Source organism: Chrysoperla carnea, chromosome 3, assembly GCF_905475395.1.
Source record: "Chrysoperla carnea chromosome 3, inChrCarn1.1, whole genome shotgun sequence".
Classification (NCBI taxonomy): Eukaryota; Metazoa; Arthropoda; class Insecta; order Neuroptera; family Chrysopidae; genus Chrysoperla; species Chrysoperla carnea.
The window spans coordinates 87,396,634-87,414,683 of NC_058339.1; the positions used below are offsets into that span (position 1 = coordinate 87,396,634).

Below are 18,050 nucleotides of genomic sequence, written 5' to 3' on the forward strand. Positions count from 1 at the left end.
TTTTCATATACCGTTACAGACTTTATTATGTGTTGTAATGTTTTATCCCCCTAGGTCAGGCATGGCGAATTATTTTAAATCGAAGCCACCGTTATTATAACTTTATTGTGTGTCATAAACTCTATTGGGTATCTCTTTATCCAAGTCCACATTGCTCATAGAGGAGGAAGTGAGACGGGTATACGAGTCTTCTACCTATCTCAGTTTCTCTAATAAAAATGAGATAAGTCGAAGCCACCGTTATTATAACTTTATTGTGTGTCATAAACTCTATTGGGTATCTCTTTATCCAAGTCCACATTGCTCATAGAGGAGGAAGTGAGACGGGTATACGAGTCTTCTACCTATCTCAGTTTCTCTAATAAAAATGAGATAGGTAGAAAAAAAAATGTTGTCTCTCTGTCTTACTCATATTTTAGGTTGTCGCTGGTTAGGGTGTCACTGTCTTACTCGTATTTTAAGTGAGGAGTCCGAGAGACTTCTCTATGTCACATTTGCCCATGCCTGCCCTAGGTATTACAATAGAAACAGATAGATACAGTAAAAACACCATTGAGTGAATTCTTTGAAAACTAATATACAATAAAATCTTGATAACTCGAACCTCAAGGGAAATGAAAAAAAAATTCGAATTTTGTGTTTTCGACTTATCAAGTAGTTCAAGATACAGAGTATTTAATTACTAAAATTTCAACTTAGAAAAGCTCGATTAAATTTTACTAACTACGGCGTCATTATATTTTACTTACTACGACTTGCGGAGTCTACTTTTTGAAAATCGGATACCAAGATGTACCATTAATAATACCTCGCTAAGGAAGTAACAATTTGTTCGAGTTACAAAATCTAAATAATTCGAGATACCGCATATTTAATGGTTCAGCGCTGTATTGTTTATTGCAAAGGTACATTCAAAGTACAAAATCAATTTACAATCTCACTTTTCAAATATATGCAGATCGTTATAGTCTATGATCCTAATTAGGATCGACCTTCACCCATCCAACTGTTTACCGAATGAAAATTATTTTTTATGAAATATAATATGTTAACAAATATCCTTGAAATGGGTTGCCTAAAAAATGTGGTCAAGACTACTTTTACTGAAAATTTCAAGAGTAAAATTTTTTGAAAACTGACTTGCATATCTAACGAATTTTGATCTATTCGAAAGTAAGAGCCATAAAGAATATGCAGCAACTATGTTGTCTGCCTCTTTTCGTTCACTGTTATCGCATTTATACAGGTTTTGAATATTAATTACGTTCATCTGTTAATTTATTGACTCGCATATCTAAATAAAGATTGTCCACAAAATATCAGTCAAAAAATAAAGTTTTCAAGCTTTCCAAGTTTGGATATTTTTATTAAAATTCGCCATGACCATATTTTTTAAGCAACCCACTACAGGGATATTTGTAAATATTTTACACTGTCCATCGGTAAACTATTAAAAAAATCTAGGAATGAAAGAAAATATTTGCAAATTTCTCTCATTCACGGAAGTAGAGCTGTATGTAGCAACTTATACTTTCTATATGCTCACTAATTATATATTTTCGAAAACATATTTAAATTTAAATATACCAATTGTGAAAATAATCACATAAACTATAGGAAATAGTTAAAAGTATATAATTTTTAAAATATAAACATCTATGTTTTGACTATGTAATAAACTTGACCTTAATATGATTAAGATGTACCTACTTTAAAATAAATATAAACGTACCTACTTCTTGTATATACCATATGAATTCAAATCACATATGTAATCAAGTTTCAATTCAATTAAAATTATATATTGGATACTTAAAGAAAATAATTCATTATGTAGCATAATTATTAGGAATATCCGATGTGCGGATAAGAGTAAGACTCGCTTTTCAGATATCATCATCAAATGTACAACTTGAACATAAGATCTAATGACATTTCAATTTCAATTTCCTCAATTTTTAAGATGCTACAATATTGTCAACAAATTTGGGATTAAATTCACGGTAAGAGTATATGAGATTGTATTGAAATGATATAATTTTTATCTAATACTGAACAAGTGGAGGCTTCACATACACAACACTTATTGTGCGATCAGTTGTGTACAATACTCTTAATATAGTTGTTTCTGTTACAACCACAATACTCTACTATAACTTAATGTCCTCTAGTGAAGCGTTTTCGCTGATTCTTATTATTACGAGCCATGCGTGTTCATTGTAAAACATCAAATATTTTATCTAGAATTATCATAATCATATCTCATCCATATAAGGATTGCTGCTCAAGAAACATTATCACTATAATATAAATTCGTCACTCAAATTATGCTCTTGGATTACTGAACGCCTGAAATTTAAAATAACATCGTGTTTTATTATAAATTTCAAAATTTCTTGAGATACTCGGGAAATCTTGGTCGACAACTCGTCCCGAAATATAAAAAGGTCAAGAAGTCAGAAACTCTAATCCATATGTTTTTGGACTTTGTTATGGGTTTTATCGATCATGGACGACAAACTAATTGATACCATATTTGAGAAAACCATTTTTACCTGCGAAAATCGGTAGCTTAGAATCGAACTACATAAATAGCTTGATAATCGGGTTTCAAAAGGCGTTGAATAAATAAGTATATATTAAATAACCATAGTAATTTACAAATCAATAAACGAACTGTGTAATAAAAAACAAAAGAAAATGTAAATGAAAAAGAACTGAATAAAAATAGCGTTATGGTTGATATTTCAACAGGTTTCTGCTTAATAGTTTTAGCTAGACACACATTGAACGTGGATATGTTAATAATTTAATAACTAAAATTCATTAAAAAGTGAAATTTTAAGTAAAATTATTGTTTAATATTGTAAAAGCATAGCAAATACATGTGACACAATTTTAGTTTACATGTTCAATTAATCGTAAAATAAATTGCCAATCAATATCAACCCGCTTACGATAATGTTTCAATGCGATATATTTGTTTCAAGATTAAATGATTATCCGATTTAGATATGAATTGATTATTTTTAATTGAAGCTTCATCCGAATGCGTTTTTCGTTTCTTTAACCAAGTGAAATTGGCATTGTACGCAAAAAAAAAAAACTTTTTTTTGAAAGGACCCTGCAATACTAGGAACGAAAATGGCTATCTATGAAATTTTTTTTAATCCATCCTAAAATGTTCTTTGGATTATTCTGATCAAAAGCTCTCACGGTCACAAAATTTTTAACAAGTATCTTTCGAGCTACGGGCGTTCAAAGCTATGAATATAATATAGTTTTAGTATATGACTAGGAAAATGTCTTTCTGTGAAACTTTTTCAACTGCCTCCAAAATATTCTTTAAATCAGTCTGATTAAAAACTCTCAAGGCCACAAATATTTTTGAGTAGTAGTTTTCGTGATACGGGCGATCAAAGTTACACATACAACCGATTTTGTGACCGTGAGAGCTTTTGATCAAAACAATCCGAATAACGTTTTGGAGCGATTAGAAAAAGTTTCACAGAAAGCCACTTTCCTAACTATAAAATATGTCTTTGATCGCCTGTAGCTCGAAAACTTCTCGATAAAAAGTTTTGTGGCCGTAAAAAATTTTCATTAAAATGATGGAAAGAACATTTTAAGGTCACAAAAAGCCGTTTTCTTTTCTCATATTGCGGGGTCCTTTATTCAGAAGAGCAATTTTTCACATATTATTCTATACTTTTTTCACATATCATTCTTTGAATCATTTGTTGTGGTAAATTTATAATCCTGCCCGTATTTTGTTACTTTTTGCCCGTATCTACTACTAGTTAGATCTGACTGCGGGTTGGTGTTACTTAATTTTTTTATTTTTAACCATTTCTGTAATTACGACTAGTGCAAAGTGATTATTTTCAAAATTAAACCTTGCTATTCTATCCATCGAAGATTCCATGGCCCGAAATTTAAACTGATGATGTCATTAACACTTTTGCTGAACAGAAAACTCGAAAAAAGCAATTTTAATAATAAAAATTTTATACTAAAACAAAAATTGTGATTTCAGTCCAGTACCTTCTTGCATTACTATAAAATCAACTAATTATAATAACGCTTTTTATATTATATACTTTACGTAGTGATTTATCTGTATATATAAAAATAAATTGCTGTGCGTTAGTCTCGCTAAAACTCAAAAACGGCTGGACCGATTTTCAAAATTTTTGTTTTGTTTTGTTCGCTATAGTTCAGGGATGGTTTTATTACTGTGTGTCCGAAACAGTAATGAATCATAATTGAAATGAAAAGGACAATTTCGGAATAATTAGATTCAATGCGGAATAATTTCAGAGCCTGAACGGAATGAAAATGTTAGCTCTACAGTCAGATTCATAAAATATCTCGAAAATTACTCATTTAATGGTCAAATAAACACGATTTTTGTAATTTTCGGGTCAAAATTTCCTTATAAACTTAGTTTTATCGAAATCGGAAACAAAAACTTTTTTTACATTTTTTGCAATTTGTAAAAATCGAAAAAATCATAAAAAATTCAAAAAAACACAATTTTTTTAATTTTTGGTTGGGTTGGGTTGGGTTGGGTTAGGTTAGGTTGGGTTAGGTTGGGTTAGGCTGGGTTAGGCTGGGTTAGGCTGGGTTAGGCTGGGTTAGGCTGGGTTAGGCTGGGTTAGGCTGGGTTAGGTTGGGTTGGGTTGGGTTGGGTTGGATTGGGTGTGGGTGTGGGTGTGGGTTGAGTTGAGTTGGGTTGTGGTTATTTATGAAGCCACTGTTAAAATTTGAATCCTCAAATTATAGACCTATAAAATTTACACATTTCAGTTACATTTGGTTTGAATGCAATTTTAAAAATTATGCACATAATTTCCTGCATAGTATAATCAATTTTCTACCATTTATACACAAATACTGAATACATATGTTCTATAAAGTGAACACAAAGAAAATATATATCGCTCTCTATTTGATAAAAATATATTTCAATGTGATAAGAAAAGGTAACAAATATATTATTTTCTAGTTCGTTTCGTTCGTGTATTGTGAAATTTTGTTTGTGGAATGTGTGCGCTTGTGAACTGCACAACTTGTAGGTGTGCATATTTTGTATGTGTATATAAGTTTGTTCTTTTTACATCGGTGAAATTTTCTGAGTGTAAGCAAAACAAACTAATGCTATTACAATGATATAACATCGATCCTTTTCTACGAACACATAGTGTATACACTGAGATACAAAAAGAACATGCTTTACATGTGTCTATGTATAAAATGAATGTATTTATGTATATGAATACGATATTTTAACATGAACTCCAACGTTACTAATCGATATCTAGAAACGACCTACTAGCAAACACTGAGTTCATCGTGAGTTGCTAATAATATAGACTAGAGAATAACAAAATTATTTACTTACTCAAGTTATTTCATTTTATTTTATAATTGAAGTGTGCGATTTGCCTTTGTTATACCCTGTATATAAGTAATATATATCAAGGTATACTAAGTTTAGTCCCAAGGTTGTAACGCTTTAAATTTTAATGCTACGAACAAAATTTTGGTATAGGTGTTCATCTGTCAACACGATAATTTAAAAACGAAGAGATATCAAGCTCAAATGTTTATAGCGTAAACAGTGAAATCAAGTTCGTAATTGAGCAACATAGGTCAAGGTCTTAGATCCGTGGGATAATCTTGTATACCGTTGGAAATAGAACCAAAGTTTAAATGTAAAAAATGTTCCTTATAAACAAATAAACAGCCTTCGTTTGAAACTTTTTTCGTAGACATCTCTGTTTACTCGCGAGGAAATGAAGACAAAACTTTGGTGCCCATTTGTCCTACTACTATAAAAAATTATTGGTGCTGTGAAACATTCTCGGAAATTTCATAGACAAATTTCATTCATAGACAAATTTTTCTAACCTATTTTCAAAAATTATTTCGCCAATTGTGAAATGAACCAATTGTATAATGTTTTTTGAATCATTTGGGTCAAAACTTCCTTAAGCAATGATTTTTATTCAAATCATAAATATAAAATTTTTTTCGATTTTTCATAATTTAAATTATGGCACATAAAGTAACTTTGACCAAAATAATTCAAAAATCTGATTCATTTCACATTTGGAGAAATAGATTTTGAAATATAGCTACAAATCCTAACGAAAAAAAACGATATCTCAAATGGATTTCAGGTTATATTTCAAAAAATATTTATCCAATTGTGAAATTTTGTATTTTCGGTTTGAATGAAACCCACTCTCTAATGTAATTTTAACCCAAGAAATAGAAAAATCGAGATCATTTCATAATTGGGGAAGTAGTTTCTGGGATACAGCCTGAAATCTAAACAGGCAATAACAAAACTGCAACAGATAATACATCAAAAACAATTTGAAAACAAAGGAAAATAAAAATATTTGGAAAATTTTTCTTGGGTAATACAACGTCTCAAGTTCATTGTAAGCTATTATTATTAATATCAGGTAAACAAGAATTTTTATCACTTGATTTATTACTCTCAAGGTCTCATATTACTGAAAATGGATTTCTAATGAAAAATAAACTAAATTGATTAAGTAATTTTTATTTTATTAAAAACTTAATTAACAAATGCGTTCTATTTACTTGGAGCATGTAAATCTTGTCAACCAATTGTCAGAAATAAGAGAGAAAAATATCTTCAACCAAAATGCTTTTTTCAAAATTAAAAGCACTAGGCCAAACCCCAAAAGAGTAGTTAAATTGGGTAAACAATTTTGCTATCACAAGATTTTCTAAAAGCATGATTTTGTTATGGCCAGCACTTGGAAAAATTATAATATCCAATTTTTTTCGTACTGTGGTAAAGTCAAATCGCTTCGTTTGCAAAAAATACATAATTCTAGAATATTGTGTAGAATTTGGGGGTTAGAAAACTTCCCATAAGATTTTCTTAAAAATTAAACATCTGTCTTTGTCCCTTTTCTAGACCGACCCCAATCCTATAATAACAATCCTGCAGTATGACAAAAATAAAGTATTCAAACAAAATAAAAACTTTAATTTTTAATACCAGGAAACCGTTTTATTGACTAAAAGATATATTATTCGCAAATAATTCAATAAAATCATGCTGGCGTATTATTTTATATAGAATAAATTAACACATTTAATAAAGCATATAAATTTTATGCGGGTGTAACGTTTTTAAAATTGAATAACTCCCCAAAGATTTAATGATATGTTTTTGCGTCTTTTATAATTTTAATTGACGAAATGTTTAACTAAAACATTAAATAATGTTAGTTTTCAATTTCATTTACGTATAATGAGCAAATTACGTTATTATATAAGTAACTAGTTTTTACCCACTCGCTTCGCTGCACAATTTCAACTTTAACAAGTGAAAACAAACGATTGACTGAGTTAATTGTTGAAATACCATGTATAGACAGTTTTGATGACGCAATCGTTTGTTTTTTGACGTCACGTAAATAAAAAAGATATCCACATTTTAAATAGTTTAAGTTATAAAGTTTGCACCTAATTAGCGCCCTCGTGGGTAAACAGTGATGTTTACATTTAAACTTTTGTTCTATCTCTAACGGTTTACAACATGGGTCCGTGTTCATGGTTTTTATTTTTTTATGCGGGAATTTTTTTTTTATAATAAAACACAACTTTATATTAGTTGTTGATAATGCAACTTCTATAGGTGAAAAAACTTTTAAAATCGCTTAAACCTTTTTTGAGTTTATACAAAAATACAAACAAACGTACAAAAAAATTAAATCTTTTTTCATTATACAATTAGGCTAGATTTAAATAGGTAAATTTTCACACTCAGCATTAAGGATATATTAGCTTTTACCCCCGGCTTGACCCGCGTTTTTATCTTGAAATAATTGGCAAAGGAATGAGATACAATTTATGGACATCTGTTCAACAAAGGTTAATAGGTATGCTTCTTACAAAAAAATTAATTTTTTTAGAAATATGTTAACTATTGCCCAAAACAAAAATAAATAAATAAAGAGAAAATAGGATTAAAACTTATCTTTAAACAAACAATCTTAATAATCAAAAGTACACTTCTTCGATTGTTTTACACAGATAAAAGTATATGTATCAAATAATCAATATTCAATTTTATTTTTAAACGTAAGGAGTTTATCTCATAACCTTGGTTGACAAGTTGTCCATATATTGTATCTCCATCACCCTGTTTTATGAAATGTCAAAACAATAAATATAATTTGTTTAATTTTTTTTAAATTATTTTTATAAATTAAACCTAATGTGGTATCCTGATGTATAAGCTATATTATTGTCTAGTTTCATTTAAATCAATTCAGTCGTTTTAGTGTGAAAACGTCACAAACAAATAAACAAACATCCTTACTTTCGCATTTATAAAATAATAGGAATTATTCCTCAAGAATAAAACTTTTCGTTAAATTCCGCGGTAAAAATTCAGTTAAATATATAACATGGGGATTTCCATTTGAAATTTTGTAGTTGACCTTCATAGCGTCTTCCAGGATCATTTCAAGATTACGCTCGCTAACTTAATATTAGAAATTTTCCCTTGAAACATTTTTCAACAAAAAGCGTCTCTGAAAAGTTCTCGGACTGTCCGTTATTTTTATAGCACCCGATATTCCATGAGTTTTTAGCTCCGATTATTTTAATCACGTGTGAAATACCGTAATCTTAAACCAAAACAAAAACAATAACAAAACCTTGAACGGTTTATCTGAAACACGAACTCGTAATACACTTTTTTTTGAAAATATGAAAATATTACGTGAATATAAATAATAAAAAATAATCAACGTCTGTTTGTAGCACGGCGGGGCCGTTATGGGACATTAAAAAAAATTCTCATAGAACAATAACATTTAATATTGCACATATGGGGAAAATTATATGCAATGCTATATAATATTTGTATGTAAATTAAATTATACGTGTTACATATTACGTGACCAGATATAATATGAAGTGGAGACTAACCTAACCCCTTTAACTAATAGTCCACAGTACAGCGCTCCTTTTATTTTTAAATTATTATTACAAAAATTAAAATAAAAAATACTTTCTTTTAAGAATCGCTCATAGTAAAAACTTCAGACTCTCCGAATCATCTTTGATATTTTAATTGAGCGTCTCAAATTTTAACAAATAGTCTTGTATGACTCATAGAAATATTTATTTTCTATTTTTTAGTTCAATAAAATCTTATCCATTAAAAAGTATTATTATTTAAATTTGTAATTGTAAACTAAACAATTGATTGAATTAATTGTTTTTGCCTTTCGGCTTCTATTGGTTCTAGTTTTTGAAAGTATTTTATAGAAAACATTTTTTAATTTTTTTTTTTTTTTTTTTTAAATCGCCCAAGAATCAATAGTTGAAGCTCTCTACAAATTTTCAACTCTCTATCTTTTATAATTTTGGAGAAAATGGTCACCGAAATTATGGACTAATTTGCTCCCTCACGAGAAAATATGTTTGAAACACAAGTTGTTAATTTTTTTTTATAAGGAAATTTTTTGATATTTTAATTATCCGATTAAAATATGTTATTCGTATTCTTCTCATCAAGCCCTTTCATTTGATACCCCTATCATTGGACTGCATAAAAAATAACTAATCCACCATCTTATATAGAATGACATTACTTAGGTAACTACGCATTGGCATCCAAACTTAACATGTATGCGAAATTTCAGATTAATTGATTGAGGATAACTGCTTTAAAATTCAGTTGCAAGATTTGGTCCGGACAAACATACATACGTGGAAAAATTGTAAGCTAAATAAAATCTTGTAAAATACAGTGTGTCCCCGGATAGAGGTAATAACTTCTTTAATTAAAACATTCACAAAGAATAGAATTATCAAATTTGAAAATATCTTCTTGAAATTTTGTATAGAGTCGTAATTGTTAATTGCGAGTAACTTTTCTTAGTAACATTTTGTCAACTTTAAAAAGGGACGGTAGTTTACCAAAAATAAAATAGTGATTCCAAACTTTTGCCTACCCTGTACATTATTTAGAAGTTTTAAATATACAAATTTTCAGAACGAGCAAAATTTTTTATAATGTATGACTTTTTTTAACGCTCTAATTAAAAAAAAAAGGGTGTTATAAGTTTGACCGCTATGTGTGTGTGTCTGTCTGTGACCTCGTAGCGCCTAAACGGTCGAACCGACTTGATTGAGAACATTTTATAGCTAAGTATCAAAAAATCGTTTTACGAGAATTAAATTTGTCGGGGGTTTTTTTAATTTTGTAAATTTCACTTGTTCTGAAAATACAAAATACGAAAATTTACAAGTATAGTTATCTGTATCTGGGGCAACACTGTATTTTAAAATCAATCCACGTGTGAACAAAGATTCGCCCAGTTAGTAATAAAAAAAGGCGATGTACTGTTGACTAAATTACCCTTTCCTAACCTAGAAGAGGATGATTTATTTAATAACAAATGTAAATAACCGTAAAATAATATTAAATTCGTATCATTATATTAATTAAAAGTATAATATAATGAGTTTGTTTTACTTTAAAAAGAAAAAAATAATAAACTTGAAACAGAATGATGACAGGCATATGATTAAAAAAGTTTTTACAAAAAAGTACTCAAACAAAAAAGTATTCCAAGCAGAGTGATTTATTAAATAAACCAAACACATGAAATTCGTATTGATCTTATGATCTTATGAGCGACATGTTTTTAGTATATTGTTTGAAAAAATGGAATACCACCAATCAAACCAAATTTCGGAAGACAAATTCAAATCGGAGACAATACGTTTTCACAATTTTTTGCAACAATAAAAAATATTTCCCGAAATTTCTTGAAAAGTGATATTAAAGGCAATATCGACTCAAATGTTACACAAATCAGGTTTCATTCAACTATTGGATTAGAAATTTTTTAGCTGTCGCCTTTTTTTGGACGTTTGATTATAGTAATGAATAGGGTACTTTCGGTAGTGAAAAATAAATTTTGAAATTTGATAAAAATTAAAATTTATTTAGATATATACTTACTTAAATATTCTGATTTTGAGTCATAAAAGCACATTATTGTTTTATTATATTAAAATTAAAAGTCGCAATTTGTAATCTGTATATCACGTGATTTTAAACACGAGCCCCCATGATGTGACAACATATATGCAAAAATAATATGCATAAATTACTTATTTGTTGATGGCTTTCATAGTAATTATTGTAGGTTATACCACCATCAACTTTATTATAGGTATAATGATTGACTGTTGTTTTTACCAATATTACGTCAGCAAAATGGCTGACAGCGTTTTTGCGAGAATAAAACAGGTTTAAAATTTCATTTAATTTTATGACCAGAAAGCGTGTTTATTTTGCTGACATATATTTTGTTTGTAGCTTTTTATTTGGAAAAACAACAACATTTTGAAGTACTCTTTCAAACATAGTAGAATACCCTATTGAAAAGTTATTTATGGAAATTTGGAAATAAGATTGGTCTGACAAAAATTATTGATCAAACTAAATAAATCACACGGTATTATAAATACGTACAGCAAATATAATAAAGTCAACTGTTTATAACATTGTTTGTTCATAATAAGTTAGTATAAAGTTGGGGGTGTAGAAACTGATATTGAGGGATGAATAAACAACATTCATTGCATAGAAAGAAAAATAACAAAGAAAAGGTCATTCACCTCATAATTATTGACATGTGAATGCAATTTTTATCTAATTTCACAGTCTATATAAACATATTTTAGAATGTGAATAGGCTGTGGTCTTCTTCTTTTAATAAAAACTAACTTGATACCCCCGTTTCACTGGGCTTAAAAGTAAAAACCACCGCTTTATAGCCTCCACCTCTCTTGATCTCACTTATACCTCTTCCATAACACTTGAAGGGATTGTTTTACACAGCTAAAAGATATGCATAGTTTTCAATTTTTTAAATCGTAAAATAGTCATATTTGATTGAACATAAATTTTTACAGAAATCTTTAATTTATGGTTCAAAATGATGATCATTTTTGCTAATTAGTATATAGACGGTATACCGTCTACACGGTATACCGTCTATATTTGTATGATAATATATTATTACATAATATACGAACGTATTATTACATAATATACGAACATAATTACATAATATATGACGGCACGGTATACGGTATACCGTCTATACGGTATACCGTGTAGACGGTATACCGTCTATATATATATATACCGTCTATACGGTATACCGTCTACACGGTATACCGTCTACACGGTATACCGTCTATACGGTATACCGTCTACACGGTATACCGTCTACACGGTATACCGTCTACACGGTATACCGTCTACACGGTATACCGTCTACACGGTATACCGTCTACACGGTATACCGTCTACACGGTATACCGTCTATACGGTATACCGTCTACACGGTATACCGTCTATACGGTATACCGTCTACACGGTATACCGTCTATACGGTATACCGTCTACACGGTATACCGTCTACACGGTATACCGTCTACACGGTATACCGTCTATACGGTATACCGTCTATACGGTATACCGTCTACACGGTATACCGTCTATACGGTATACCGTCTATACGGTATACCGTCTATACGGTATGCCGTCCACGGTATACCGTCTATACGGTATGCCGTCCACGGTATACCGTATACCGTGCCGTCATATATTATGTAATTATGTTCGTATATTATGTAATAATACGTTCGTATATTATGTAATAATATATTATAATATATTATGCCGTCGAGCCCTTATACCGTGTGCGGTATAGTCTCGTCCACGGTATACACAATATAGATTGGAAGGCTTATTTGAAGCAAATGAAACATACCGTGTGCGGTATACTCTCGTCCACGGTATACATTATACAGATGGGAGAGCGTATTCTACAGAAATGTAACATACCGTGTGCGGTATACTCTCGTCCACGGTATACATTATACAGATGGGAGAGCGTATTCTACAGAAATGTAACATACCGTGTGCGGTATACTCTCGTCCACGGTATACATTATACAGATGGGAAAGCGTATTCTACAGAGATTTTTTGGCGTGCGAGGTTTTTAACCGCACACGGTAAGCTATAACACACGGTATGCGTTTATACAGAGATTTTCAAGCCATGCGAGGTTTTTAACCGCACACGGTATGTCATAATAGACTGTATACGTCTAGATAGAACTTGTAAGACTTGAAATTGCTTTATACTGCACGCAGTGAGCTATATCTTACGGTACATCTATATATTTAGCTTGTGGTACATCTATATATTTAACTCTACACTATCAGTTGGCAAAAGAAGACGGCATTTAGGTCCGTAGCTGTACTTAGTACCGAAGTTAGTTGGTGGGAAGTTAGTTGTGCTCCACTGCACAAGTCATAGTAAAATACTGTGACTTGTGCTCCACTCCACAAGTAATTGTAAAATACTGTGACTTGTGCTCCACTCCACAAGTCATAGTAAAATACTGTGACTTGTGCTCCACTCCACAAGTCATAGTAAAATACTGTGACTTGTATCAGTTGTACATTATGTTGTACTTTATTCATCTACGAGGATGTAGATGAATAGACCGTATACGGTATACCGTGGACGGTCTAGACCGTAGACGGTATTGTGCGGATAGCCACACCGTTAATTAAACAATAACAAAAAAATAACTAGTTTATTTAAATTTTCTTTTTAATTGTCGGATTAAATCCATGGCAATTTAAAGGCAATAAACAATTTTATTTATAATAAACAAATTTTATTTTAAAAATGTTTATTTCACAACTAAAGAATGTAAATAAATTTAAATCAACGTAGACATAATAATTTTATCATTATCCAAATTTGAATTAATTCGGTACAATAAATCGTTAATAAATTCAATCGATTTAAAATTAAATAAAAATAACTTACCTTCTTCAAAAAACAAATTTCTTATTTATAATAAAAAGAAACATTTTAAAGTTTATTTTATCTTTAGCGAACCCACCATTATAACACTTTAAAAGTTATTTAATTATTATTTATTAATTTTTTAGTCACATTTTAAATATTATTTATCAGTAAACAAAACTCACTTTTCAAAAAGTAACCTAAAAATTTTATAAAACACTTTCCATTTTACATAAACAGGTTTACCAACTTTTAATGATTTTGACATTTGCTTAAAACATCAAATTCTAATCTAATACACACAACGTAATTTATAGGGACCATGACCATCTGTCGCGATACATTTTTTGGAATCTGAGTAAAAATCTTTAAGAATATCATCTTTAGAAATTCTACTTAAGGTTTAATGTTTATCCAATTCTCAGTTTTTCTATTAAAAAAAATCTATTCTTAAAACTTTAACAATTCTGAGAAAACTTCCCTTTTATACTTCATTTAAACCGCGAAGCCCTTGATTTATACGTATTGCTCATTACCCTTGTTCATTTTCGTATAACGGAGGATCATTTTAATTGATAGTGTAATGATTTTCAAAAAATAAATGTTGAAATCAAATGTAGACATGTTACTTTTTTGTCCTAAAAAATTGCTCCATGTTTACCTCGTTTTAGTAATATTTTTAATCATGATGTTGGATGTACTGGATGATGTCAGACCATTTGACGTTGACATTTACACAATAATTCATTAAAATTTATCGTTACTTTCGTTAAAAGGGGAAGATATTGTTAAAGGAATTAAAATTACAAGTACATAAAGGTTTGTGCAAATTTTTATCCCCATAATTATAATAACTGAATAATAACATTTTAAAATTTTTCTAGGTTAGTTATTATACTGTAAATCTGGATCATCCAAAAATGAGACGAGCACACGGTGCTTATTATCAACCACTAAATCAAAATCCAAGTAATGTGGTGGAAGATGAAAATGATCGAATGACCGAAGAATTAAAAGACAAAATAGGAATGTTAAAATCATTGTCAATAGACATTGGCAATGAGGTTAAATATCAAGATAAAATGCTACGCGATATTGACGATGACATGGAACGAACTGGTGGATTATTGGGTAACACTATGGCAAAAGTTTTACGATTATCTAGGGGCTCACATAATTACTTTATATTATATATATTTTTATTTTCATTGTTTGTATTTTTTGTATTATATTTAGTGATTAAATTTCGGTGAAAATTTGTGAGTGAATTATGTGACATTTGGATTAGTTAAATTTTAACAAATTTTTAATGAATGTTTTTTTAAAATATTATTGTTATTATATTTCCATTATTGAAAAATTTGTCATACTTTAAGTGTACTTGTTACTTTTTATGGGTTAAATGGTTAAATTATTCAAATAATCATTTGGGCTATAATGTAATTTTCCTCAAAAAATATTGTATAGAAAAAAGAATTAAATTTTATAATTTATAATCAATTGCCCTTAACATAGGGTAGTAATTTTTAAAACACATTAAGAGGACAAGCTGCGTATATGTCTATAGGGGAGAGTACGATAACTGTGGCGCCACGATTTGACGATGGAATATGGTTAAACAAAGTAAAACAAATCGAAAATGAAGGGTGCTAATTTTCGAGTAATCGACTCCTAAAGTCTACATTTGCAATAACACATATTATGGCCATTTTTTGTATGTTGAATCGTTTAAATTTGACATGTTCCTATAGATACTAAAATTTAAATCTAATACTTTGAAAAATTTCTGAAAAACATACCTATAATTTTTTTAATATGTCGTTTTTGAACTAATATAATCGATTTTCAATTATAACACTATACTACCCACTTTAGTTGATTTAAAAATTTCAAAATTGCCCATTAGTTGATTTTAAATTGTAATATTACAATTTCGTCGAACAAATTCGTTAATTTTTTTTCTTCACTGATCTACAGGTTGGTCATGCCTTTAATGGGGTCGTGTTAGCATAGGTCTGCGAGTTTTTAACCCTTGCGTTATCCTGTGATTGCGTTCATTCACTGATCTACAGGTTGACCATGCCTTTAATGGGGTCGTGTTAGCACAGGTCTGCAGGTTTTTAGCCCTTCTGTTTACTCTGTGATTGCGTTCACTCACTGATCTACAGGTTGGTCATGCCTTTAATGGGGTCGAGTTAGCACAATGATTATGAATTAAATTACAGAAATGGCATAATGACATAAAATTTTTATTTTTAGACTTTATTATCTCGAAAACCAAGCCAAAACTGGAAAATTTGGTATTCCTTATTTTCGCCATGTTTATGTGTGTTTGACACAGTTATCGTACTCAAGCCTGTCTATAAATACTACACTTATTGCCGAAAAAATTCAAACTAAAATTTTTGTACATGATTTCGAACCTATGCAAATGTAGCATTACGAGATAGCCTTTACAAAATGAAATATAGAAAGTCATGGGTCAGAAATATATCTTATAAATTATAAAATTTGCTCTCTAGCTACTTCTACTATTGGTCTTCCGAAAATTATGCTCAGGCTATTAGCAAAAATTAATTTCCCTTGACTTTATATATTTTTTTGTGCATTGAGATTGTACTGTCCTTTTTGGTGTTTTTCTTAGTAGTGAAACAAAGAAATTTTGATTAGAAAATCTTCACCTTTCGGAATTAAGCGCTTTTTTTCTGTTTTCTTGGGTTATATTTAGAACGAATATTTTAACGTTGATATAATATTGAGTGAAAATTTGGATACCAAAATTGAATTTTATCGACTATTTTTAGTTAATGAAGAAAATTAACACGGATAAATTAGTAATTTGTATGATTTCCAAAGTCGGCAATGAATGACATATCTTATCCTCTTAAGAAATATTCTATATTCAAGAAGAAAATACGGTTTTAAATAAATTAGATAAATTTAAAAAAATCGAAATTATTATGATTAAAACAATTTTTTATTTGTGAAATTAATTTTTTAAGAACAGGAAAGGAGAATTGTTTTTCTTTGATAAAATGGTAAGCTAATGGTAAATGGTAAGCAAACCACGAACCCATATAATCGAGTTTTTGGCCTTGTTATATGGGTTTGTATAGCAAACGCTTGTGTTAGATGGCGTTAGCCAATCAGGAAGTATGTTAGTTGACGAATATGACTGAAAAGCATAAAGATAATACCATAGAGCTGTATAGACATAGAAAACGCAATAAGTGAATTCATTACCGAAATGGGAGAAGTTGAAATAGGCAGAAATTGTAGGCGTATAAGAGAGATGAAGGTAGTGATACGTGCCTACTATATATGTCGCTCTATACTACGATCAACTGCTTTGGTGGCGACTTTGCAGCTTTGTGGTATTATCTCTATGGGCAAAAGAAAGCAAATGCCGGCTTTTGATTAATTAACGTGTATATTTCATGTGTCAGTGGAGAATTGCCTTAATTATAATTGTTGCATTCTTGATGCGTGATTTAAGACTGTTTTCTTCAATTTTAAAACTTGTAAATTTCATATTCAACTTTATTGTGTAATTGGGAAAATTGTGATTGAAAAGAAATTAAAATCAATATTTATAATACACATATTTTGTTTTATTACGCCTATTTTCAAAAATTGCATTTGGAATAAACGTTTTTGGTTAATCTTTCCAAATCATCATTTATCTCTCTTTGATGTTTTTCTTTTATTTTTACCGTTTCGACACAAGCGCACTCAAATATGTAACAAACTGTAGCGTGTGGGATTCCCCCAAAAAATTTAAATCCTGTATGAAAAATAAAAACTCACAGATGATAATGTTTATCTTCGAAATTAGTAATATCATAATTCTAGGTATATGTCCATTTTTTCTTTCACAGGAGTACTTTCTAGATAACATTGTTATCATGAAGATAAGAAAAAAAACAAACAAGGTATTAAATCGCTGACAGTGCTGGAGCTAGGCCGAGGTTCGTCTCCAAAGTGGCGATTTTTGAAACGCCGTGCCTATACTCGTGTTATTTTAGAGAGGCCAACCTTGGGGACTTCGGGCCTATGTAGTACAATTTAATTCATTCGAATTTATAATTTTGCTGAATATAAATTCTTTTAAAGTAGAATTAAAAGACAAGTTAAATT

The 18,050-nt window shown here is 29.9% G+C and overlaps 1 protein-coding gene across 1 annotated transcript; it reads left to right on the forward strand.

Annotated features, from left to right (window-relative positions):
* The first annotated feature begins 14,603 nt into the window (after window positions 1–14,603).
* LOC123294756 (BET1 homolog) lies at window positions 14,604–15,181 on the forward strand. Its single transcript, XM_044875895.1, has 2 exons — window positions 14,604–14,732; window positions 14,798–15,181. Exon 2 carries the CDS (start codon window positions 14,834–14,836, stop codon window positions 15,164–15,166), a length of 333 nt encoding a protein of 110 aa, XP_044731830.1. The 5' UTR covers window positions 14,604–14,732; window positions 14,798–14,833; the 3' UTR covers window positions 15,167–15,181.
* The last annotated feature ends 2,869 nt before the right edge of the window (window positions 15,182–18,050 follow it).

Bases quoted from the DNA above. Each gene is read 5' to 3' on its own strand.
- LOC123294756 (XM_044875895.1), top strand. From the start codon at position 14,834: ATGAGACGAGCACACGGTGCTTATTATCAACCACTAAATCAAAATCCA.